Source organism: Lynx canadensis, chromosome A1 (assembly GCF_007474595.2).
Source record: "Lynx canadensis isolate LIC74 chromosome A1, mLynCan4.pri.v2, whole genome shotgun sequence".
NCBI classification, from domain to species: domain Eukaryota; kingdom Metazoa; phylum Chordata; class Mammalia; order Carnivora; family Felidae; genus Lynx; species Lynx canadensis.
Window position 1 is genome coordinate 164123911 of NC_044303.2, and position 25898 is coordinate 164149808.

General features: G+C 33.6%; 1 protein-coding gene across 12 annotated transcripts in view; it reads left to right on the forward strand.

The window, feature by feature from the left end:
• PPIP5K2 (diphosphoinositol pentakisphosphate kinase 2) overlaps nucleotides 1-25898 on the forward strand; it is a 72967-nt gene that overhangs the window by 19605 nt on the left and 27464 nt on the right. For 7 of the 12 annotated variants that reach the window (XM_030325879.2, XM_030325901.1, XM_030325920.1 and 4 more), the window contains exons 10-23: nucleotides 1544-1645; nucleotides 2776-2862; nucleotides 3597-3672; nucleotides 3754-3863; nucleotides 4580-4665; nucleotides 7530-7655; nucleotides 7798-7919; nucleotides 8193-8375; nucleotides 13404-13545; nucleotides 14314-14537; nucleotides 19328-19455; nucleotides 20035-20149; nucleotides 25526-25633; nucleotides 25725-25841. In XM_030325879.2, the coding sequence (XP_030181739.1) occupies nucleotides 1544-1645; nucleotides 2776-2862; nucleotides 3597-3672; nucleotides 3754-3863; nucleotides 4580-4665; nucleotides 7530-7655; nucleotides 7798-7919; nucleotides 8193-8375; nucleotides 13404-13545; nucleotides 14314-14537; nucleotides 19328-19455; nucleotides 20035-20149; nucleotides 25526-25633; nucleotides 25725-25841 (1726 nt within the window). Of the gene's footprint in view, nucleotides 1-1543; nucleotides 1646-2775; nucleotides 2863-3596; nucleotides 3673-3753; nucleotides 3864-4579; nucleotides 4666-7529; nucleotides 7656-7797; nucleotides 7920-8192; nucleotides 8376-13403; nucleotides 13546-14313; nucleotides 14538-19327; nucleotides 19456-20034; nucleotides 20159-25525; nucleotides 25634-25724; nucleotides 25842-25898 lie in introns of all 12 variants that reach the window. The other 5 variants (XM_030325910.1, XM_030325954.1, XM_030325979.1 and 2 more) reach the window with 2 other exon arrangements.

The window sequence follows — 25898 nt, forward strand, 5'->3', positions numbered from 1 at the left end:
GTAAGAATTTTTTATCTTTTTCTTCTATACCTTTGTTATAGCTAATGCATAGTAGGTATTCAGAAACCAAATAATTGTAAATGCATCAAACGATCAGAATCTTGTAAGCACTCTAGAGTAAAAACACATGTTCACAAAATGACATCTCCAAAGAACCATGACAAATCTTGAATTATACTTCAGGATATCAAAGGCGGATTAATTTAGGGCCAATATAGATGAAGTTTTAAAGATATTGAACTTCATAAATTCACAAATATATACCGTGATTATTACAGTGATTGTTAGTCAAAACAGCTAATTAGTTAGGTTACTTTGTCCCTCAAGATTTTGATACATAATTGAAAAGGTTTAATTCTCTTACTTTAAGGTACAAAGTGAATATTCATGAAATTAGTAACCAGGGTAAAATAGAAATATTTGGAATTCAGGGTTCTTTTGAATGATACTGCTTTCTACAAGCATATGTCAGTTAAAGATAATCCCATGAGATTATTAGTGAATCCAAAAGAAAGTACTGCATGTAGAAATACCATTTTTATATTCTTTTGACCTATTTTCTTATACTTTGATTTAGAAGATTCATAAGACAAATATTTTTGAACCATTTCAAAGTATATATGACAGAGCCATAAGAAACTTACATTTTAAAATGTGTTGTCATGGGGCACTTGGGTGGCTCAGTCAGTTGAGCATCTCACTCTTGATTTCAGTTTAGGTCAAGATCCCAGGTTGGTGGGATCCAGCCTCATGTGATGCTTAGCTTGGAGTCTCCTTAGGATATTCTCTCTCTCTCTCTCTCCCTCCCTCCCCCTCTCCCCCTCCCTCCCTCCCTCCCTCCCTCCTTCTGCCCCTTTCACCCACTCATGCACGCACTCTCTCTCCCTCACTGTGTCTTTCTCAAATAAATAAATAAATAAATAAATAAATAAATGTATTGTCCTAATTGGAGTCAGCTTTTATAGAATATTTTAAAGATTGGTGAACTTAACCCTTAAGGTGAAATTTAGGGGAGCTTCCTAAATTTTAGCATGAATAAGTGCTAAATTTAAGCAAAACAAAAAATGTTTTATAATTACTTAACATGTTTTCTGTTTTTAACCCTATTAGTAAAGTATAATAGAAATTTATTAAAAAAGAGCCACAGTATTTAGAGTAACTTCAAAAGTGATCAATAAACTTGTAAGAAATGATCCGTAGCCATAAAGAAGAGCCAATCTTGGTTTTCAGATTGTATCTATAAGTGCATATGATGCAGCTTTAGTGATTTATTTGAATCCAATGTGACTTATATTTTAAAACTAACGTAAATAATTAATAATTCCAAATTCATGGCATCTCTTTAGGGTGTTCTTATATACCAGTTTAGAACTGCTAATCTAATTTTTCTTTATCAGGATTGAGTCTTTGAGTTAATTTTTGTGTGCTGTAATCACAGAACCACTAGTTTGACTTTAATTTCATTGATTATATCATTAGTCATTAAGTACTGAGGTTTGCCTTAAAATAAATTAATTCATAGCTTTTTATTTTTGTATCAAAGCAATATTGTAATGCGAGAGCTTGCTCCACAATTTCATATCCCCTGGTCAATACCCTTAGAAGCTGAAGATATCCCAATTGTACCAACTACATCTGGAACTATGTAAGTTTGAATATTTTCATTTAGAAATTCCTTGGGTTTTGTACATCAGTCTCTGCTATTACAATAAAGATTAAATTTCTAAACGATCATTGGACACTTTACTCTGTATATTTTCATATAATTCACTTTGCAGATGGAAAAATAGACTATATGCTTTTGCAAGGGTCCACCTAGACTAAAACTCTTCTGTATTGTTAAAAATAAAATCTGAAAAAAAATTAAATAAAATCCTGAAAAATGCTTGTATAACTATAGAACTATTGAATTAAGTCACAAAAATAAAGGAGGTACCAACAGGTATGTCACTTAAATCATAGTCAGTGGCTGTACAGCTTTTATTCTCTCAGTGTATAAAGAAAAAATATACAGTTTTATCTTGAGGTAAATTAATTAGACCAGTATTGCGAAAGTGTTTCATAATATTCTAGTGAAAATTACTGCTTGAAACTCACCTGCTACTCAGGTGGGTTGACCAAATGCTTCATATTTACAAGTTAGACATTTACATTAGCATGTTAAATATTCTGCAAAGGGCTGGTTGGGATGGAGAAACACAAATACTTAATTTTGTTTTAAAGCAGTATTCTCAAACTATTTAACATAAAAATTTTTAGGTAACTTATTAAAATCCTGCAGGGTTGTGTTCTGTGGCGTGTAGTTTGACAAACACTAAATTATACCCTAGCATTCTTTCTAAGACAGTTTTATCTTCTAGTAATTTTAGTTTGAAGTACTTGTTCTTCTTACAAGGGCAAAATAAATATATCAGCTATCAAGTAAAGCTTTATTTTGCTTTGATTTAATGAAATCTCAGTCTGTAATAATCTCTGCTACAGACCAAGTATTTTATGAAGTTCCGGGATTGTCATTCGTTTACTTTTATTCCGAAGTTAGCATAGTCATCTCTAGAGAAGAAGCTGATATATAGCTTAATATTACTCCCCCTCCAGCTTCGTAAAATCTTTTTAAGATTGGATTTGATAAAATTGACTAGTTGTTACAAGTACTATCTTCATAGGAAACTTTTTGAAATGGTATAAGATAGCTCTAAAGAAATGAGATGTTGTGTGAGTCTGAATTATATAACACAAATCTTTGTTAGAAAATTGAGAACTTTTATTTTATTTTAGGATGGAACTCAGATGTGTCATAGCTGTAATACGTCATGGGGATCGAACACCAAAACAAAAAATGAAAATGGAAGTGAGGCATCAAAAGTATGTTTTAAGGGGAATAATTTAACACTTAGGAGATAATTTAAGATTTCTGATAGGTGATTAGCTATTTTGATCAATACATCATATAGGAAAACTGTTTTCCCATTTCTTGGCCATTAATTTAAACCACTGGATGGAGACAAAATCCATTTAAAGTAATTGTATATATTAGCATCTGAAAATTATGGCAATATCCGTAAATTATCATCCGTCTGACCTAACTTTCATTTATTGTAAAAGTGTAAACATCCTAAGATGTTTAATCTTGGTTTGTTATTCTCTCACATTGCTTTCTCTGAGTCCTTTAACCTCTCAACCTTGTAGAAAAAACTTGGTAGAATAAAAGTTTGTTATTTCTATTCACTATTTGATTTGGAAATAATAAAAATTTAAAACTTGAGCCAATAAATATGTGTTGAAACATTTTTTATATGTATATGTATGCAGTGACTTCAGAGAATATAATATGCAGTTTTACAATCATATATTCAGTTTCCATCATGAGAAAACTTTTAAAAATAATCTATAGTGATTATTAGCTTGCCGTGGTTAGGAGAATACCAAGTTTTGTCACTGACAGTAGATGAGCAACCTTCTATAGTGAAAGAGGACATACAGTATTTGAAATCCATAGACCAAGTCCCATGTCTTCATTTATAATTGATTTATGTTAAGTATATGGTGGTAATATTAATTATTGCAAAGGACTAACTGTGCTCTTTTGTTTTAATAAGATTTTTCGATCTTTTTGAAAAGTGTGATGGATATAAATCTGGGAAATTAAAACTCAAAAAGCCAAAACAATTACAGGCAAGTGCATTTGACTGCTTGTTGGTTATAAATTGCTAATGGCAAAGTAACATAAAAATTCAGTTCTTTATTATTTTATAGGAAGTGCTGGACATTGCCCGACAACTTCTTATGGAGCTGGGGCAAAATAATGATTCTGAAATTGAAGAAAACAAGTCAAAACTTGAACAACTTAAGACCGTATTAGAAATGTGAGAATATTTTTGAAACCCTTAATTTTGATAACTAAATTTGATAACAGTGTTCTTTTATAATGTATGACTTTCTATGTTAAGTTGCCTTCACAGTTTGATCGTTTTCCACTTTAGTGCTGAAGCTGAAGAGAAATTAGTGAAAGTTTAGTAAGACTTTTATTTGCACCAGTGAGAAAATAGATTGTTGTGTTGAAGTTTCTTGTTTTAGTTTTACTTTTAATTTTGTTGAGAAACATTTGGATCTTTTATGAAGTACCACTTAGGATGAAAGCAACATGGCTAACTTGAGCACAGATTAAATGTTGTTTAAGTAAAAAACAATTTTGAACTATGCTTTAGTCAAGTGAAATTGATAACACCAGTATTACTATTGGAAGCTTTACATTTGGCCACCTAGAATCTTATTTCCTTAATTTTTTAAATGCCCATACATTTCTGTTTTATATATTTCTATACTTTGTCATCTTCTTCAAATGTCTAACTTTTGTAGAGAAACTTCTTTGTGTTTTCCTTTCTAATGTGATTAGAATGACTACCTATGGTACAGACATTCTGCTACAGTATTTTAAAGAATTCAACAATTAATTAAAAATAGAGGAGGGCATTAATATGTAGATTTAATTTTTCTCTAGATGGATTTTAGTTTCTCTTTAAGAGGTTTCATTGAACACTTACTGAAAATTGTTCATTCCGCTTGCCATTTTGTTTTTCAGGTATGGCCATTTTTCTGGAATAAATCGTAAAGTCCAACTAACTTATCTCCCTCATGGTTGTCCTAAAACATCTAGTGAAGAGGAAGGTATATCACTATTAATGCCTATTGTGTTTTAATTATATGTAGAGACTTATTACTCATTGTACTGCCTTTGGACCCTCTCCTTTGTAACAGTTAAGGAGCTGACATGCTGAATAAAGGAAAATTAAAGTGGAGTTTTGTCAACTTTGCTTTCTATCCTTTAAATAGAGGATAGATTGGGGCTCCTGGGTGGCTCAGTTAAGCGTCTGATTTAGGCTCAGGTCATGATCTCACGTGTTGTGAGTTCGAGCCCCGCATCAGGCTCTGTGCTGACAGCTCAGAGCTTGGAGCCACTTCAGATACCTGTGTCTCCCTGTCTCTGTCTGCCCCTCCCCTGCTCACATGCTGTCTCTCTCTCTCTCAAAAATAAATAAAAACATTAAAAAAAATTTTTTTAAATAATAAATAAATAAAGGATAGTTTACCCTTTAAGGAAAGGATCTATTTTATTTTAAAAACTGTAGGACTCCCGATTTACTCTGGGGTTGTTTCAGAAACCTTATTTATAACTAAATGTTACTTCATCAGTCCCTTTCTTCCTCTTTTGGTAGAAGAGGGCAGAGTATTCAGGAAGAAAGCTCAAAAAGTACAAAAAGACTATTTGAAAGAATACACAATAATCATGTTTCTAATTAGTTAATTTCCTCCACCAATTAAGTCTGAATAAAGCATTTAAATAAGGTCATTCTCCTAAAAGCAGTCAGCATAAAACTCCAAAAATTCATTTACGTTTTAAAATAAAAATGGGCAGAGGGGTGCCTGGTTGACCTGGTTGGGTCAATTGAGCATCCGACTTAGGCTCAGGTTATGATCTCATAGTTTGTGGGTTTGGCCCCGCATTGGGCCCTGCGCTGACAGCTCAGAGCCTGCAGCCCACTTTGGATTCTTTGTCTCCCTTTCTCTCTATCCCTCCCCTGCTTGTGCTCACTCTCTCTCCCTCCCTCCCTCCCTCCACCACTCTCTCTCTCTGTCTCAAAAATAAATAAGCATTAAAAAAATAATAATAATGGGCAGAAATTGTAGAAACCATTTCATGAAGAAATGTAGATGCCCAATAAAACAGTTATAATAATAGTAATAATTACTTTTGCCTATCTCACTAGCAGAGTGTTTTCTTATTATTTTGTCAAATCATTATTAAAGAATGTTGATGAGAATATAGTATGAGTGGATTTCAGTCTGTTGGTAGGAGTATAAATTGATGTAGCCCTTTGAAAGGTAATTTGGCAATATAAGAAACTTCAAATATGCGTTTACCTTTTTTTTAAGTTCATTTACTTATTTTGACAGTGTTTAAGAGGGGGAGGGACAGAGAGAGAGAGAGAGAGAGAGAGAGAGAGAGAGAGAATCCCAAGCAGGCTCTGCATTGACAGTGCTGAGCCCCGTGTGGAGCTCAAACTCACAAATCATGAGATCATGACCTAAGCCGAAATCAAGAGACTGATGCTTAACCAACTGAGCCACCCAGTCATCTCTCATATCTTAATTCTACTTATAAGGATTTATCCCAAGGAAGTGATCAAATATTCAGGGAAAGATTGGCCTGTGGAGATATCCAAAATGGCATTATTTATAGTGGCATAAATTGAAATAGTGATTATCTTAAATGTGAACACAAGTTTGTTTATATTGATCTTCATATATTTATTTTAAAATTTGACATTGCTACTGTGTCACACTTTGTGATTGGTAGCAATACAGATTAATTTCCTATACTTTAATGTTTGTAATCAAAAATATTCTGTATATAACTATGATTGAAAAAGTCTGTTAATTAATTGTCCTTCCATAAATTAATATTAGCCTGCATGATAAAGCACATACAACTACAAGGTACTACCCCTGGCACAAAGTTGATTCCTATCACTTTTCATGAATCATCATTAAGTTTTTTAGCACTTATATTGCTCATTTTTAAATTACCTCTTTTCTGTAGCCTAATGCAGATCTTAGGACATAAAGAGCAGATAAATTAGGTACAGAAATTCATTCACTTGTGGAACATCTGAGAAAAAACTTTGGTCGGGTACAGAAAAAGATTACACAATTCCAAATTTAATTTTTTTTTTTTTAACGTTTATTTATTTTTGAGACAGAGACAGAGCATGAACAGGGGAGGGGCAGAGAGAGAGGGAGACACAGAATCTGAAACAGGCTCCAGGTTCTGAGCTGTCAGCACAGAGCCCGATGCGGGGCTCGAACTCACGGACCGGACCGTGAGATCATGACCTGAGCCAAAGTTGGATGCTTAACCGACCGAGCCACCCAGGTGCCCCCACAATTCCAAATTTAAAAAGCTGCTCTTGGCTACATTTTATTGTATATCTCATTCATAAGTTTAAATTACAGTAAGTTTTAGGCTCTCTCACATCTTTCAAAAAATTATGCAAATCATTGATTCCTCTTTGTAAAAATGTATACATCTTCACTTCGGCTAACATTACCTTTTATGCGAGCCTCTTGATATAAAGACAAGATCTCGATCCTGTGGTGAAGGAGCTCTTAATGTAACAGCTGGGACAACTAAATTAAATATATTGGACAAATACTATTGCTGTCATATCACTATGAGAGCAGGGAAGGTGGAAACATCACTTCCTTTCAGAAAACTGGGAAAGAGCCTTCTTCCTAAAGTGAGGAAGAGATTATGAAATTAGAGTAAGATTTTAACAGGTAGAGCAAGGGTTGTTCCCTACAGAATCAAAAGCATACAAAGGTAGGTATGTTCAAAGGAACAAAATAATTTACATAAAAGCTATTTTCTGCTACAGAAGAGAAAATAAAGAAAAAATTAATCTTGAAACACGCCTCTTTAAAAGAAACAAACTTGACATTTATTTGCTTTTATTCATTAACATATATCTTAGACAGCCGAAGAGAAGAACCATCCTTACTTTTGGTTCTAAAATGGGGAGGAGAACTAACTCCTGCAGGCAGGGTCCAGGCCGAAGAACTTGGAAGAGCTTTCAGGTGTATGTATCCTGGAGGTCAAGGTAAATCTTGGAGTTTCTTTAATTTGGTTAAGTTTATGTATTGTTTTTTCAAATCTTCACTTATTTTGAGATGTTACTAAATATTTATAGAAATACACTGAGACAAAAATATAGCTTAAGTGATTTGAGTATTTATTTTCAGGAGATTATGCAGGATTTCCTGGTTGTGGTTTACTTAGATTACATAGTACCTACCGACATGACCTCAAAATATATGCCTCTGATGAAGGACGAGTCCAGATGACTGCAGCTGCTTTTGCAAAGGTATAAATAAATGTTTTTCAGAATTACTAGAAATTTCATCTAATACCACATTTTAAAAGATTTTTGCTAAGGCAATATTTAAACATTCCAAATTTGAAATTTCCAGCTCAAGCCCTGAAATTGTGATAGGTTGTATTATTAATAAAGTTTATTCATTGCAACTAGTTAGCTTATTCCTTATGAAATTCAGCATGTAACAAAATAATTATGATACTTTTCATTAATTTGCATACTAATTTTTGAATTTGTGTTGGCTTTATTTAATATGTTTAGGGGCTCTTAGCCCTAGAAGGAGAGCTTACACCCATTCTTGTTCAGATGGTAAAAAGTGCGAATATGAATGGTCTTTTGGATAGTGATAGTGACTCTTTGAGCAGTTGCCAGCAACGTGTGAAAGCAAGACTTCACGAAATACTTCAGAAAGATAGAGATTTTACGGCTGAAGATTATGAAAAGGTGGGTCTTAGCAAACTCTTCTACGTTGTGAAATATGCACACACATATAAAAGTATATAAAAACAAACCTTATAACAAACTTATAACAAAACTTATAACAAAAAGTATATAAAACAAAAACTTAGAGCCTATTGTATTATAAAGCAGTACTCCTAAGGGCGCCTGGGTGGCTCAGTCGGTTAAGCGCCTGACTTCGGCTCAGGTTTGATCTCACAGTTCGTGGGTTCTAGCCTAGTGTCAGGCTCTGTGCTGATGGCTCAGAGCCTGGAGCCTGCTTAGGATTCTTTGTCTCCCTCTCTTTCTGTCCCTGTCCTGCTCATGCTGCCTCTCTCTCTGTGTCAAAAATAAACATTAATTTTTTTTTTTTAAATAAAGCAAATACTCCTATAGTCCCCATCCAGATGGAGAAATAGAACATTGAGACACCTCTGATCCCTTTGTGCCCCTTCTCAATTGCAACTCCTTCCCAATCTCCTAGAAATAATTACTATCCTGACTTAATAGTGCTCTTTTTTATAGTCTTCTTATATCAAGAATACTTGTTTGGGTAAGTAATCATCCCTAACTACTATGGTCTCAGTTTTGGCTGTTTTCTAAGTTTCTTACATTAGATTAGGTTTTCTTTTATGTTTGGCTTCTTGTGCCCTATGTCGTGTTTGTGACATTTATCTGTATTTTTGAGAATTTCCATAGTTAACTAATAATCAGTTCTATGTAGTACTTTATTTCAGGGACTAACAAACTTTTTCTGTAGAAGACCAGATAGTAAATTTTAGGCTTTGCCGGTCACATGTGGTCTCTTGATGCATACTCTTTTTGATTTTTAACCACCTTTTAAAAATACTGGGGCACCTGGGTAGCTTAGTCGGTTAAGTGACCGTCTCTTGATTTGGACTCAGGTCGTGGTTCATGAGTTTGAGCCCCACGTCAGACTCCGCACTGACAGTGTGTAGCCCACTTGGGATTCTCTGTCTCCTTCTCTATGTCTCTCTCTGCCCTCCTGCATATGCACTCTCTGTCAAAAATAAATACATAAACTTAAAAAAATAAAAATAAAAATGTGAATATCTTTCTTTGTCCATGGGCTATGCCACAGACCACATTTGGCCTGCAGGCCATAGTTTAATGACCCGTATTCTATTTTATGAACATACCGTAATTGATATATACCTTGTATCATTGTTATAGTTTTGGGCTGTTGTGATTAATATTTCTATGAGTGTCCTTGTATGTCTCCCACTGCATATGAGCATACATTCTCTTGGGTACATTCTAGGATTGGAATTGTTGTGACCCACAGTATGCTTATGTTTCAGTATCAGATAATGTCAAACTGTTTTCCAAAGTCATTGATCCAATTTATGCTCCCACTAGAAGTCCATGAAAATAATCATTGTTCTACATAGTCTCTATTCTTTGCATTCTCCGACTATTCAGTTTTGGCCATTCTGAAGATGGATGTGTAGTAGTTCAGCGTGGCTTTGATGTTTTTTGACCATTTAGATATCGTCTTTCATGAAGCCTTCTATTAAATCTCTTGTCCTTTATTTCTACCTTTGGTCTGTATTTTTCTTATTGAGTGGTAGAGGTTCTTTGGATATGTGTTCTAAATACCACCACCTATTCTGAGCCTTTATGATGTCTTTCAGTAAGCAGAGGTTCTTATTTTTCATGAATTCCAAGTTGAATTTTTTCCTTTATGGTCAGTGCAGTTTTGATGTCGTCTAATTTCTTTCTTTTTTTTTTAATTAGTGAGGTATAATTGACACACAGTGTTGTTTCAGGTGTACAGTATAGTGATTAGACAAATCTATATGTTCTATGCTTTGCTCAGCACCACAAGTCTAGTTACCATCTATCACCACACAGTGCTATTACAGTACCACTGACCATATTCCCTATGCTGTACTGTCTGTCCTCATGACTTCAATAACTGGATGCCTCTATCTCCCACTCCCCTTTGTGGTCAGTGCATTTTAATGTTTCTTTTTCTAACTAGAGGTCATAAAATACTCTTATGTATGATCTTCTGTAAGCTTTACTGTTTTGCCCTTCACATTTATCTATAATCCAGCTAAAATTGACTTTTGTGTGTGCTATAAGGTAAAGATGTCAAACTTAATTTTTGCCAACTGTATATACATCCAAATATACCAATACCACATACCAAAAGGCTCCCCTTTATAGTATCACTTTATAGTATCATCTTTATAATCTATCTGGTGGTCTATTTCTACACTATATTCTTTTTTCGATCCTGGGCCACTGAATAAGATCTCTCAAGTCCTACATGCTTCCTTCTTCAAGTTTTTCAGGACTTTTTTTGCATTTCCATATAAATTTTAAAATATGCTGTCAAATATCCTGTTGTCATTGGTTTAGATGCATCAAATCTAGTTTCTGAAAATTTATCTTAATATATTTTTATGCCATTGTAAATAGTACTTCTAAAAATTTTATTTTGATTGTTGATACGTAGAAATAGCTTTTTAATATTGACTTTATATGCCTCAACCTTATTGAACTCATTTGTTTAATAATATTTCTGTAGATTTTTTGATCCTTTAAAAGCATACTCACAGGTTTGTTTCTTCCTTTCTGATCCTTATTTGTTTTATTCTTTGTCTTGTTTAACTTCAGTAACTAGCACATTCAAAACAATGTTCAATAGAAGTGGCATTTATTTTCTTGTCCATGTTCTCAAAGAAAGCCTTTAATGTTTGTCCGTTAGGTATGTTTTCTGTACATTTTGTAATAGCTATTCTGTTTCAAAATAAATTTCACTCTGTCCCTATTTTGCTAAAAGTTTTGTCATGAAAAGTTACTGAATTTCATCATTTTCTTTTCATCTGTTGCATCGTATGATTTTTTGTGATGTAAAGCTATTTTGGCTCTTCTGGGGCACCTGGGTGGCTTAGTCAGTTAAGTGTCCAACTTCAGCTCAGGTCGCGATCTCACGGTTCTTGAGGTCGAGCCCTGCATCAGGCTCTCTGCTGTCAGCACAGAGCCTGCTTTGGATCCTCTGTGCCCCTGTCTCTCTGTCCCTTTCATGCTCCCTTTTTCTTAAAAGTAAATAAAGTTAAGCTATCTTGGCTCCTAAAATAAACTCAGTTTACATATATACATAGTGGTGGTGGTGGTGGTGGTGGTGGTGGTGTTAATATATCTCACTGGTTTGGGTTTACTATTTTTGGTTAGAAGTTTTACATCTATGTTCAGGATTCAGATTAACCTTTACATTTTAATTCTTATGCCTTTGTCTGCTTTCAATATTGGGATTATGCTAGTCTCATAAAATTAGTTAGGGAGTCCTATTTTGGGAGAATAGTTTGTATACATATCTTTAATGAAATGTTCGGTAAAATTTACTGATAAATCCTATGTACATTTTCTTTGTGGGAAATCAAATAATCATTATAATCATGGAGTCCAGAGTAATTGTTGTTATGTGTTGTGTCAGTATTAAGTTACATTGTTGTAGGAGTTTATCGTATCCTCTTTAAATTCTTTGTGATGTCTATAGGATTTTGTAGAGTTGTCACTTCTTATTTCGTAACATTCTACAGTTTTTTTTCTCTTGATCAGTTTAACCATGGTTAATATACTTTATTACTCCCTTCAAAGAAATAACTGATTTGTTGGTCTTCTGAATTTTGCACTTGTTTTCCACTTGATTAATTTTTGCTTATATTTTTTTCCTTCCACTTTTGTAAACCTGTGTCACTAGCTGTCTGCTTATTAATTCTTGAATGTTCAATCTTTTCTAAAATAAGGACTTTAGACCATAAATTTCCCTTTATGATTATACGCATAAATTTTGTGGTTTATGCAGTGTGGGATATTTTCTAATTTCCTTTGTGATTTCTTCTTTGGTCATAGATGATTCAGAGCTGTAGTTTTAGAATTTCCAAACCTATGACATTTTTAAGTTAAACTTTTTTTATTTTGAACTTTCTATCATTTCAATAAAAACAAAACTTTGTGACTTTTTTCCTTTCTTCACTGTTGTGTGTTAAAATTCCTCACTCGTGGGGCGCCTGGGTGGCGCAGTCGGTTAAGCGTCCGACTTCAGCCAGGTCACGATCTCGCGGTCCGTGAGTTCGAGCCCCGCGTCAGGCTCTGGGCTGATGGCTCAGAGCCTGGAGCCTGTTTCCGATTCTGTGTCTCCCTCTCTCTCTGCCCCTCCCCTGTTCATGCTCTGTCTCTCTCTGTCCCAAAAATAAATAAACGTTGAAAAAAAAAAAAATTTTTAAATTCCTCACTCGTGGATTTTCCTTGTCTTTGTAGTTCTCTTAATTTTTGCTTTACATATTTACATTTGATACCATGTTATTAGGTAGATTACAAATTTAGAATAGATACATTTCAATCAGTACATTTTGCCTCAAAGTTTTGAGATGAATATAGTAACAACAGCTTTTCCCCTCTTACTTGATTTTGCATTGTATATCTTTTTTTACTTTCAATCTTTTGGAAATTGTATTTTTAGGTGTATCAAAATCTGCATAAAGCTAGTTTTTTTTAATTTATTATGAAAATCTTTGTTTAAGGCAGTTTTATTTACATTATAAATTACTGGTAAATTTATATATGAATCCATTATAGTTTATCCCACTCTTGACATACTCTTGGTTTGGTCTTAGGCAAGTTGCCTAACCTCTGTTAAGTACCTCATCTGGAAAAAGATGGTGATAATAATAGAGTTTTAGTGTTATTACATGTAAATATATGTTGAATGACTAGAACCATATTGAGTCAGCAATTTGTCACTGTTAGAATAAACTCTCATTGTAAGAGTACTTTTGCTAAATTTTCTCTGTGGACAATCTAATGATAGCTTATGTTTGCTATTTTTTTAACATGTAATTCTGAGATTTTTACTTCCTTCTTGATGTTATTATTATATTTGGGGGGTCATCTTCATGTGTGGTATTAAATTGTTCTCCAACTACTGGAAAGTTTTGTATATTGTTCTCTTGGACAATTAGGCATAACTACATGTGAAATATATACTTTACTCATTTGTAGCTTACTCCATCTGGGAGCATTTCTCTTATCAAGTCAATGCATTTAATTAAAAATCCTGTGAAGACCTGTGACAAAGTTTATTCCTTGATACAAAGTTTGACTTCTCAGATCAGACATCGAATGGAAGATCCCAAATCATCAGGTAAATACTATGTGCCTTGGAACATAAAGCAAATAAAAATATTAACTAATTACTATAAACATTTTAAAATAAGATGCATCAATTCTTGAAAAATTAAGTCTCATACTGTATCTAGGTATGAGTTAACATACATCCAGCAAAAGAATAATAATTAGGTTATGGTTTATTTTATCCATGATAGCATGACAAAGATAATAAAATATTATTTGATTAATTACGTAGCATTGTCATATAGTTAGGCAGCAAATAACTAGCCTAATAAGAAGCAAACAATTGGAAGAAGATCTGGACTCTCACTCTGAGATTAGCTTGGTTCTAATTTGGCAACTTTGAAATCTAGGATTCTTAGTGGTAAGAATAAATCCTTTCAGCTATTTGATTTCTAAGATTCCTTTCAGCTAAAGACTGTCTATTCTGTTAGTTTTGTGAATCTAATAAGAAAATTATATAGTATTTAAATTTTGAATTGAAAATGTATTAGCCTAAGAGTTTTGTTATTGTTGTTCTTTTTCTTTTGATTATTGAAGTGTGTAACATGAGGATAGGTCTTTTACAAACCCAAACCCAAGTCCTAAGCCATGTATTTATATCTTTTATTTAAGTTTATAAAATGTATGGTTACTAATAGTATACTCCTATGGTAACATTCCCTACTTTCTTAACAGTTATACCTCTGATAATTAAAAATGTTTCTAATTGTCAACTTTTTAATATATACCCTTAATCTGAGTCTAAGTTTAATATGCTAAATTTGTTATGTTGTTTTAGATATTCAACTTTACCATAGTGAAACATTAGAGCTTATGCTACGTAGATGGTCCAAGTTGGAAAAAGACTTTAAAACAAAGAATGGAAGATACGACATTAGTAAAATCCCTGACATATATGACTGTATAAAATATGATGTTCAGCATAATGGTTCCTTGAAATTAGAAAATACAATGGAATTATACAGGCTTTCAAAGGCATTAGCAGATATTGTTATCCCTCAGGTAAGTAATTCCTAGGAATCAGTTTTCTTACAGTGTTGAGTAGATTCTTTTACAATGCCTATCACTGGATAAAACATAGTTGGTTTTGGGGTGCCTGGGTGGCTCAGTCGGTTAAGCGGCCGACTTCGGCTCAGGTCATGATCTCACAGTCCGCGAGTTCTAGCCCCGCTTCGGGCTCTGTGCAGACAGCTCAGAGCCTGGAGCCTGCTTCAGATTCTGTGTCTCCCTCTCTCTGACCCTCCCCTGTTCATGCTCTGTCTCTCCCTGTCTCAAAAATAAAATAAACGTTAAAAAAAAAAAATTAAAAAAAAAAAACGTAGTTGGTTTTCTTCTCTCTATAAAATCCATAACTTTTGAAAGGAAACTGAATAATTGTGAATTTTATATTCAAAACTTTTTAGTATAGTAAGTCATTACCTGATTTTCTAATAGTTTGATTGTAGTGACTTTTTAAAATTTAAGAATTGATACTCTTAAAGAACAGTAATATCCTAACAAACAAGACAACTAAAACAGGGTGGAATAAATTACTTAAGTGTTTGCTGGGTACCCATTATGTACCTATCAAGTCTGTGCTATGAAAATATGTGAGGAATGGGAGAAAAACGTAGCTGTGGCTCTAAATTTTGCAAGTCTTTTTACTTCATGTGCAAGTATTTTGAAATTATTATTTAGAAGTCAAGGTGTAAGTTGTTATTGGAGGGGTGTGGGTTGGGTCATGGGTCTTTTCATTTATAGGAGAATAAAAATAAAGGTGTAACCAGAATTCAAATAATTTAAATGTAATTAGGGCAGAGAATCAGATTGATAATAAAGAGGTAAGTAACAAGACAAATTGAGATACAGGAAATGTTAGCAGATACCCTTTTGGGACCCGTTTTCAACTCAATTACTAATGATTATGTGGATACTGTAAAGAGGAGATTGGAGGGGCACCTGGGTGGCTCAGTCAGTTGAGCATCCGACTTGGGCTCAGGTCATGATCTCACGGTCCGTGAGTTCAAGCCCCGCGTCAGGCTCTGTGCTGATGGCTCAGAGCCTGGAGCCTGTTTAGATTCTGTGTCTCCCTCTCTCTCTGACCCTCCCCCGTTCATGCTCTGTCTCTCTCTCTGTCCCAAAAATAAATAAACGTTAAAAAAATTAAAAAAAAAAAAAAGACCTTTAAAGAGGAGATTGGAGTAGATCAGACATTCCAACTATGAGCAAACTTAAAAAGCAGGAAAAAATGGAATACATGAAGAGTATGAGGATTCTGAGCAAAAGTTGCTTCACTTAAAGATACATGTAAAAATAATTAAGATCACTGTCCTTAATATTTACAGAAAGTTCAGGAAAAACTACAGGCTTTGACAAACTGGAAATTCAGACAGTGCACAACTTACCTATAATTACTTGTGTTCATGTTAAAGATTAGCTTATTCTTTCAGCATGAGAGAACACTACTTATTTGTTTGATCAGATGTATAATATAGACCATCTTTGGTATATTACATGATTCAGTGGTTGGAAGTGTAAGTAAGATCCAGTTTTTTTTCACTGTTTTGTATTGCCTTGTGCATATTAGGTTCAGTGCACATTATTTATACTTATTCTTACAGTGAAGATTATTTTTAAGTATGCTGTTTAACAGGTGAGCTGTTAATATAAGATTCTTAAATATTTCAGGTGACTATATTCATTATTCGAAGTATGCTTTAAGTATATCTAAACTTACCACTTTAGTGGCTAAATACACAAATGATTTGTTACATAATCATGTCTGTTTTGTTACATGGCTTATTTTACCTCATGTCTCCTCTTTTTCAGTTATGTATATACTACATGTTCTAGAATTGGGAATGAAAAGTTGGTTTCTTAGAGTTGGGCTTAAAAAGATAGTCAAGTGTTAAAAGGGTTTTAGATGTAATCTCTCCTATGTGTTATGTATGTATTTCAGGTATATTACTTACATCACTGAAGAAATTTCTTACCATCTCCTTGTAACTTAAATTTTTATAATGAATTTTTTAAAGTACTGTAATTAAAAGAACCAGTAAAAATGAGAATAGTTTGGGAAAGATTTGAGATGTCATTTGTATCTTTTAAAGTAATTGGTCTTGCTCAGTGGTTCTCAGTCTCTGTTACATTGTCTTTTGATGCACTTAGCTTAGATCTTCTCAGCAGTCTGAGAACTTGCACTGTCTGTGCAAGAAAAATGCATATATGCTCTGGTGTACCTCAAAGTGTTGCTATACCTCTAAAAATACATTTCTACTCTTACATTGAACTGATTAATTTTTATATCAGTGCTATGTGAAATATGTGCTTCTAATCACATCTAAACTTAAATACAACATAATTTTAATTATTTTAACAGTTAAACTAATTTTCAGCTGTTAACAGAATTTTTGCTGTGATAAAATTAACTTTTCACCTTTTGACCAGTCTCAATTTTCAGCAAATAGAGGCCCTGGCTTAAAAATGATACTTTAAAATCATCATGATAGTATGGCAGTCAATAAGAGTATCTAAAGACTAAATTTGGTATTAAGGTTTTCTTAACAGAGATCACATTTAAGAAAGTTTGAAAACCGTGTCTTTGAATATTTATGGATTGTGAAATGCAGAGGATTGTTTATAACAGTATTTGCCATAGAAAGTCAATTGACACTCTCATTAAATAAAACCACATAATAAGCTTTCAGATAGCCTCATCTCGTATTTTAGTTAGTCCTATTTATGGCAGAAATATTGTAATTACACTTGAGAACTAAGATATCTAACAGTTATTTGATCCCAGTTGGTGGTAGCAGATGAACAAAATATGTCAATATGTTAAAGGGAAAGATTTCTTTATTACAAAATTAATATACTTATGTGTAAAGTTAGAAAATGTAGAAATAGCAAAAAAGATCACTGTGATGTTACCAACTAGAGAAAAACATTTTAATGTTTTGGAAAATTCTTAAAGGACTTTTCTCTTGAATCATGAAGATACAGTTTTTCTCATAAATTCATACATATAACAAATGTATTCTTTGCAAAAGGGAACCAGGAAAGCCATACTATTTTACAACCTGTTTTTTGTCTCTTCACTTAGAACGAAGAACTTCTTTCATTTTATTAAACCTATATGTACATCGTTATTTCTAATAGCTAAATGGTATGATGTAATAATTATGTAATGATTTTTTCATATTTGGGAATATGATATCTTTTATTTTGCTCTCTTTAAACATCTTCACATGCACTCAAGACTATTTCTGTAGCTCCAGAAATCTTTTACCAGTTTTCTTCCAGTTAAACAGTGTAGAAGACTACCTGTTTATTCATACCTTGGTAACAACACACACACACACACACACACACACACACACACACACACACAATTTCTCCCTGATGATTTTTTTTTTAATTTTTATTTATTTTATTATTTTTTTAATATATGAAATTTATTGTCAAATTGGTTTTCATACAACAAAAAAAATTTTTTTTAATGTTTATTTTTCAGAAAGAATGAGAGACAGACTGTGAACAGGGGAGGAGAGAGAGACACACACAGAATCCAAAGCAGGTTCCAGGCTCTGAGCTGTCAGCACAGAGCGCAATATGGGGCTCAAACCCATGACAGCGAGATTGTTACCTGAGCCAAAGTCGGATGCTTAACCGACTGAGCCACCAAGGCACCCCTCCCCTGATGATTTTTAATGCCAATATTTTCCTTTTGTTCACGTATACACAATTATATGTATACATACATGTTTTTTGCATACCCAATTCACAGTCACCTATGTTGGTAAGATTATTGAACCAATGAAGCTTTAGTTTAAGATAAATGACACCAAGAAGTATTTTCATAGGCCTTCCATCTGTAATCAATCAACCTCTTCTTTATTTGGCACTTTTCAGATCTGTTATCCATAAAGAATTTTTGCTATCTGGGAAGTTCCTGATAGCAGGAAGTAGCCTTTAAATTCAGATATACTGAAAAAAAATAAATAAATAAATAAATTCAGATATACTGAATGAACTTGGAGAGAGATAGTATGCCTGTTTCTTCCCTCCTTCTCTCTTCTCTCCTTTCTGTCTCTGCCCCTCCCACTCCACTTTTCTGCTTTCTCCCTCTTTCCATCTACACAGCTGTCACAGCTTTTTCTCTTCACACATCAGGTCATTTTTAAATCTACCTCTTTGATCTCATTTTTATTACAATTATGAGTATGTTCTCTTAACACTTCATATCGTAATTCCTCATTGTAAATTTAATTAACTCATTATTATAGGCATCATTAAATTTGACAATTTCATGACATTTCTTGCTCACCACTAGGTAAGTCTTTAAAAGTATTAGCCAAAGGCTTTTAAATAATTGTTTAGCCTTTTTCATCTTGGACATTTAAATCAAATCTCATGGTTTCATTTATATTTCTTTTCATAGGGTTATTGATTGTTGTTCTGTGCTTTAGTGTTTATGTCCTTAATCCATCTTTCTTTTAGGGTTATTTCTTCATTGAAAACTTTATGATTGAGTTGAGCTACTGTCCATAAAGATTACATTCATCCATTCATCCTTCCCTTTTAAGAAATCACTTGCTTTTTCAGTTCTACCAAAAAAAATTTTCCCATTATACTTAATAGTTGTAGGAATAGTATCCTTGCAGTTGCAAAAAATGTAAACTAGGAATTGTGTAATATTAAAAAAAAAAGCTTAATAGAAATATTTTGTCTGTTACTAGAATGTTTTAGCAGTGCATTTGTTAGAGTGCTTTGTCATTATACCCTTTTTCTAATATCATGTATTTTCTGCTCAGGAATATGGTATAACTAAAGCTGAAAAACTGGAGATTGCCAAAGGCTACTGTACTCCTCTAGTTAGAAAAATTCGCTCAGACCTTCAGAGGACACAAGATGATGACACTGTAAATAAACTCCACCCTGTGTAAGAGACTGTACTGGTATTTAAATCTGTAGGCATCTGTTTTTCCATACTTCAACTCTAATGTTCCTATGAAGAAATCAGGACTGTGTCACTTAGCGCACTATGGAAATAAGGATTACCTAGATATTCCTAACAGTTAACTTCCAACCAAGGTTCTTTAAGTCTCCAAATTGAGGAAAAACTGAGGTGAACAGGAAAAGGTGATATGTGTCATCATTCACATGGGATCATCAATGTGTACCCCATTCAGCACCATAAATGTCTGTGAACTTCCTTAGTGCTAAGACATTTGTCATTGCTAATAGAGGAGCTAAAATGACCAAATTATTTGCAGTGAACTTGACTAATGTTAACTTTTGTTTTGACTAATCTCAGAACTTCTAGTTTGTTCTAGTTAATATTCATGTTAGAGGAATATCTACTAAGGTAACTCCTCCTTGTGGTTGGAAGACTGATAGATTTACTTATTGTGGTCTTTGACTTCTAGTAAGATGAAGTTCCATTTTACAAAATAATGTCAGTACTTAATGAGTTTTGACTGTATGCTTATATTCTAATACTGTCTGCTACTAACTTCAGGTATTCCAGAGGTGTTCTGTCTCCTGAACGTCATGTCCGTACCAGGTTATATTTTACCAGTGAAAGTCATGTACATTCTTTACTATCTATTCTTCGCTATGGTGCCTTATGCAATGTAAGTAAAGTTAAGTTATTCCAATCTACTTAACAAATATGGTTCTGTGAATTTGTAATCAAATCACTAACACCAGTCTTTACTGTGCAGTTTCAACAGTTGATCATTTGCCATCATTTGTCAAGGGTCTACTATATTCCAAGCACTGTGATAGATGTTGGGAATAAAGACATGTTCCCTTCCCTTTGGAGAAGATTAATTTAAACAAAAAATAATGCAAAATATTTAAAAAAATTTTTTTTTAACGTTTATTCATTTTTGAGACAGAGAGAGACAGAGCATGAACGGGGGAGGGTCAGAGAGAGGGAGACACAGAATCTGAAACAGTCTCCAGGCTCTGAGCTGTCAGCACAGAGCCCGACGCGGGGCTCGAACTCACCGCAAGATCATGACCTGAGCCAAAGTCAGCCGCTTAACCAACTGAGCCACCCAGGTGCCCCAAATGCAAAATATTTTAGATGATGTTATAGGCTGGCGGTAATAAGATAAAGAGAAGCTGATAAATTTGAGTTATTTAGGGGTTCGAAAGAACTTGGGGTTTGTTTGGATATTGCTCCTCTCATCTACTGTTAGTAATGAATCGTACCAAAGTTTAGCTTAAAACAATCACATTTTTATCTCACAGCTTAAATAAAGGATTGACTGATATACTTAGGCAGTTTCGCTTTGGGTCTCTCATGAGGTTGTAGTTAGACAGTGACTGGGGTTTGAATCATCTAAAGCTTTCCTCATGTCTGGTGCTTGATGCTGTATGTCAGCTAGAACTTCAGCTTGAGTTCTTGACTACAATACTTACCTCTGGCCTCTTCATGTGACCTGCTTCCTCCAAACATGGTAGCTGAGTTCCAAGATTTAGTTTCATAATGGACCAAGGTGCAAGTGCAAGACATTTTTATGACCTAACTTACAAAGTCACATAACATCACTTATACGAGCTGTATTGATTGAGGCAATCACAGAGGTTCATCCAGGTTCAAGAGGTGGGGAGATAGATCCACCTTACTACATGAGTGGAGTGTCACTGTCATATTATCCGATGAGACTATGTCTCATCTTGACCACACAATCCATATTTCTCCCATATTCAAAATTCACTTAACCTTTTACCCAGTAATACCCATCCTATCCTATTTAATTATAAACTTGGCATCCCACGCTTCTTCATCTAAGTCAAGTCCAGATGTAGATGGGGCTCCTTGGACACAACTCCTTGAGTGCTCAAAAGCATTCAGTCTTAAAGACCTATGCACTGAAGAGACCAATTATCTGTCCTTCAAATACCCATTATACAGTGGTGGGTTAGGCATGAGATAACTATAGTAGATAAACTTTTCAAGAGAGGGTAAAACAGAAGGTATACTGTAGTCATTGGTCATAGCAATTTTGAAATCTACCTAGGTACATGTTGCCCATTCTTTAATTAGGGTTCTATCATACTGGAGTAATTTGAAATACATTGTACTAAATAAATCATACCCAAAGATCTCTTAAGGATAAGCCCTTTTCTACCTTGGGTTCCCTCTGTGGTTATTAAGGGATGGCACTCAGCAATCCTTATTATTTAATTCTGAGCATCTGAAAAACATATTCCTAAGATCTTGAGGAAGTCTTCTGTTTCTTTGGAGGATTTGAGGTCTTAACAAGTGTTTTTGCAATCACATCGTTTTCATGGCGGATTCCTGTGTACCCTTTCTTCCTGAAAGCCATCTTTTAATTACAGCATTGTTTGTTCCCTAAAAGGGCTCGGAATGAGGAACAGTTTTTTTGGTGTGTTTTTTTTTTTTTTTAAGTCTTGGCTTCTTTGTAATTGACAATTTCCCTGCAGCTTAGCTGTCTCCTGTCACAGGCAGTGAGAAGAATCTTGATGACATGTTCAGTACTTTTCCTAGAAATCTCCATAGCTAGCTCATTCGATATACTTTTTATTTTCCACCATCTACAGGCTAGTGTTTTTACACTTTATGCCACTACATAGCAAGAGTTCTTTTTCTTATACCTTCCAGTAACATTTTTCTTTCTATAATCCCTCACCAACAACCTTTTCACGGCCCATTAGACTTTCACTAATGCTCTCCTTGAGAGTCTTCCAGTGCTCACAGGTATGAAGAGTAAGAAAGAGAAGACAACTGAGAAAGATTCCCATATCTCTAATATGGGTAAATTGGTAGATATTCCTACCCATTCACTGATAAAAGTAACACCTACGGAGAGGATCAGGTCTTAGAAAGAAAGTAGTAAGTTTAGTTTTAGACAGCTTGAGTATGTTCATATGTGAGGACACAGATGTGAGTTAAAGGTACAGAGTTAAGCCAACATATTAATGACAATAAAGTAGTGGCTGGTAATAAGATTCCCAGAGATTTTGCATTTGAAAAGATAAAAAAAATGACATTGTAGGGATTGACAATGGAAGTGATAATGTACCAAAGAGACTTAAAAATTTTAATATCTTCTTTGTTTCTCAGTATACCCAAACCATAGATTATCCAAAATACAATGTCACCCTGTTATATATCAAAAATATTTTTGCATCATCTGTAAAATAGCAACAAATAAGAATTTTCCTTTAATTTTCTTATTCTATTACATCCCAAATTTGACATTGGTATATATATTGATGTACACATCTATACACATCTGTTAACAAAATGGTCGGTCCTTAAAAGAAAATCCAGCCTTGTTTTCCTACTTTTTTAGTAAAGAGAAATTAGATGTATAATGAAGATTTGTTTTTATGTCTCTTGATTCTTAATTTTATTATTAGCCTTGATGAATAACTAATATTAAAGTAACCCTGAAGTTATTTCAGTGTTCTTTTTGAATCATGTTTTCTAATTCATATGTTCTTCCCTCTTGTTTTGGTTTCTTGTTGGTCCCTAAGGAATAGCCAAGTGACATCCCTTGCAGCTTTAATAAACAAAATAGTTGGGGAAAAAAATGACCCTTAATTAGCAAGGCAAGAATTCATATATCCAGTAGTAATGATGGAATTGTTTTGGGGGGAGAGAACTACATCTCTTACATGGTTCGTTTTTTACTCTCTTACATTTACTTAGGGGATGAAGCATGGAAAATATAGGAACCAATAGAACAAGGCTATGGAGCATAATAGTGAGCAATGGAGAAAATGGCAACAAATAAGGATGAAGAGCCAGTGCTTTGGGAATCCTAAAGGGATTAGGAAGCCATTTTTAAGCAGGGAAGTAAATGGCTTTGGTTGCTGTGTGGACAGCAGATAGGCTGGAGTAGATATGAAGAAACCAGTTAGGAAGCTATGGCAGTGATCTAAAAAAGATGATGTAATTTGGACTAGGGTGGTGGCAATACACTAGAGCTTGTTGAGTATATCTCACGCTCGGCTGCATTTGTAAAACAGAAACTGAACACCATTCTTTTAAAACTCTGCTTCCAGATTTTCGAAAAAAAAAAGTATTTTTCACATTAGTAAATACATGTAAAGTCTATAATATCAATATGATGTCCCATTTGCTAATTTAAAAAAATTAATTTATTTGAACTATAAATCATTGTCCCAGGTCATAATATCTTTATAAGACCCTGTAACTAATATACTTAAAACCTTGAAATTGTAGATTTTGAAGTTGTAGATTTTTCAGTGTGAACTCGGTAAAATCTAGCTCTCCATAATAGATTTTTTTTTTAAAGGTGTTTGTTAAGGAAACAATATTGTAAACAAGATTTCAGGGACTATATTGAATGAGACTTAATTTAAAAAAAAAAAAGGTTTTTATGGATTTTTGCATACTGACTATATTCAGGAAGTTACTAAATATATGTTAAATATACTAAATATGTAGTATATATAGTGCTATATATATTATATACATACTACACATAGTATATATGTAGATATATATTATTATATATACAGTATGTATAGTATATAAAGATATATAGTACTATATATAATGTATATAAATATAAAAGTGCTACTAAATATTATTTAATTTCATCTCTTCATTAGCACTGACCTAGCAGAACCTATACCTACAACACTGAATTAGATATTATTAGATGGTGTTCTTATTCATAATGTAGGATCATGAACCTATTGAAAATTTTTAGTATTTAATTTAAACCCTTCATTTATAGTAATTCTCATTTAGTATAACTCAGAAATGTTATACTAACTTATATTTTTCTTTATTAATTTTGAAAAAAATGTATATATCTTTGCACATATACCTTCCGCAAATACACTCACAAACACACAGATGCAGTTGTTTCTCTGGAGTATTGCTTAGGTTAAGAGTAGCAGCTTTGATAGCTTGGCATTACAGCATTTAGAGGTGTGGATAGCCATTTGTTACAATGATGCTAAGCACACATGGAAGAATACAAATTATATGATGTATATTTAATTTTACTCTTCCATAAACTTGAAAAGGGGCATGCTTCCTCAGGGATGTTGAGTGTCTAAATTTGAAAAGGAAGTACATGCTAGTTTTGTTTTCTGGGTTTTTTTAATATGCAATTAACATGTGGTGTTATAAGTTTGGGCTTTTGTATATCAAATTTCATTTCTTAAAACAACGCACATTTTATACTGAAGTGCAAAATACTGAATACTCTTACTATATGCAAAAAATTGTTTTATGCCTTTATTTCTAAAGTTTATGACATGTGGAAGAGAGTTTTCTGTGATGTGGACCCTATTGACTATTGACTGTAGACTTTGTACCTTGACTAGTTTAACCTTTTCAGATAGAATTTTCTACTTAGAATGTTTGTAGTTCATGTTCTCTAGGATCCCTTTCAGTTCTGATGCTCTGTGATTAGATGTTTAAAGACCAGGATTATCTAAATGAAGGTGGAGGAGCGATGAAGGAGATGGTAAGATTAATGGAACCTACATGTGCCACCTCCTGCTGATTATTTTAAATACCACTGCAGTGTAACAAGGCATATTTACGGATAGGCATGTAATACATACATGCACTATTTGATGGTGGAAAAATAGCTCTATTCTTAGACGATAGTATTCAGTTTACAAAGCATGATACTACATTAGGTACTTTGGAACTTAAGGTTAACAACTCACTGCTCCTTACCCTCAGAATTCAGTTGTGGGTTTGTATTTCAAGAGATTTTTAATTTTTAAATTCTAGAAGCTATTAAAAAAAGTTACCACTAGACTTTCTAAGAATGCCATAACAGATTTTTAAAATAATTTACCTAAACATAAGTAATTTATCAAGACTTAAAGATAGTGGAGTTATTTTGAGAGGTTGAGCATATACTTATTTACCTTATTTGTATGGTATCACTCAAGATTAAATAACTACCATAATGAAAATAGAGTGACTTTCAAGTAAAGCAATAGGAGAAAATGCTTACCATATACCTTTTGTTTAGGAATCGAAGGATGAACAGTGGAAACGGGCTATGGATTACTTAAATGTTGTCAATGAACTCAATTATATGACTCAGATTGTTATCATGCTTTATGAGGATCCTAACAAGGTAAAAAGAGTTCTTGATTTGGGTGTATTACCATAGGTAAATAAATAGCCTGACGTTTCTCATTTTGAAAATGTTCTATAATATTTTTTAGGATCTTTCCTCAGAGGAACGCTTTCATGTTGAGTTACATTTTAGTCCTGGAGCTAAAGGATGCGAAGAAGACAAAAATTTACCATCAGGCTATGGATATAGACCAGCTTCAAGAGAGGTAATAAAGATGAAATTCTCAGGGCTTGGTTATATACTGTGAGATCATGACCTGAGC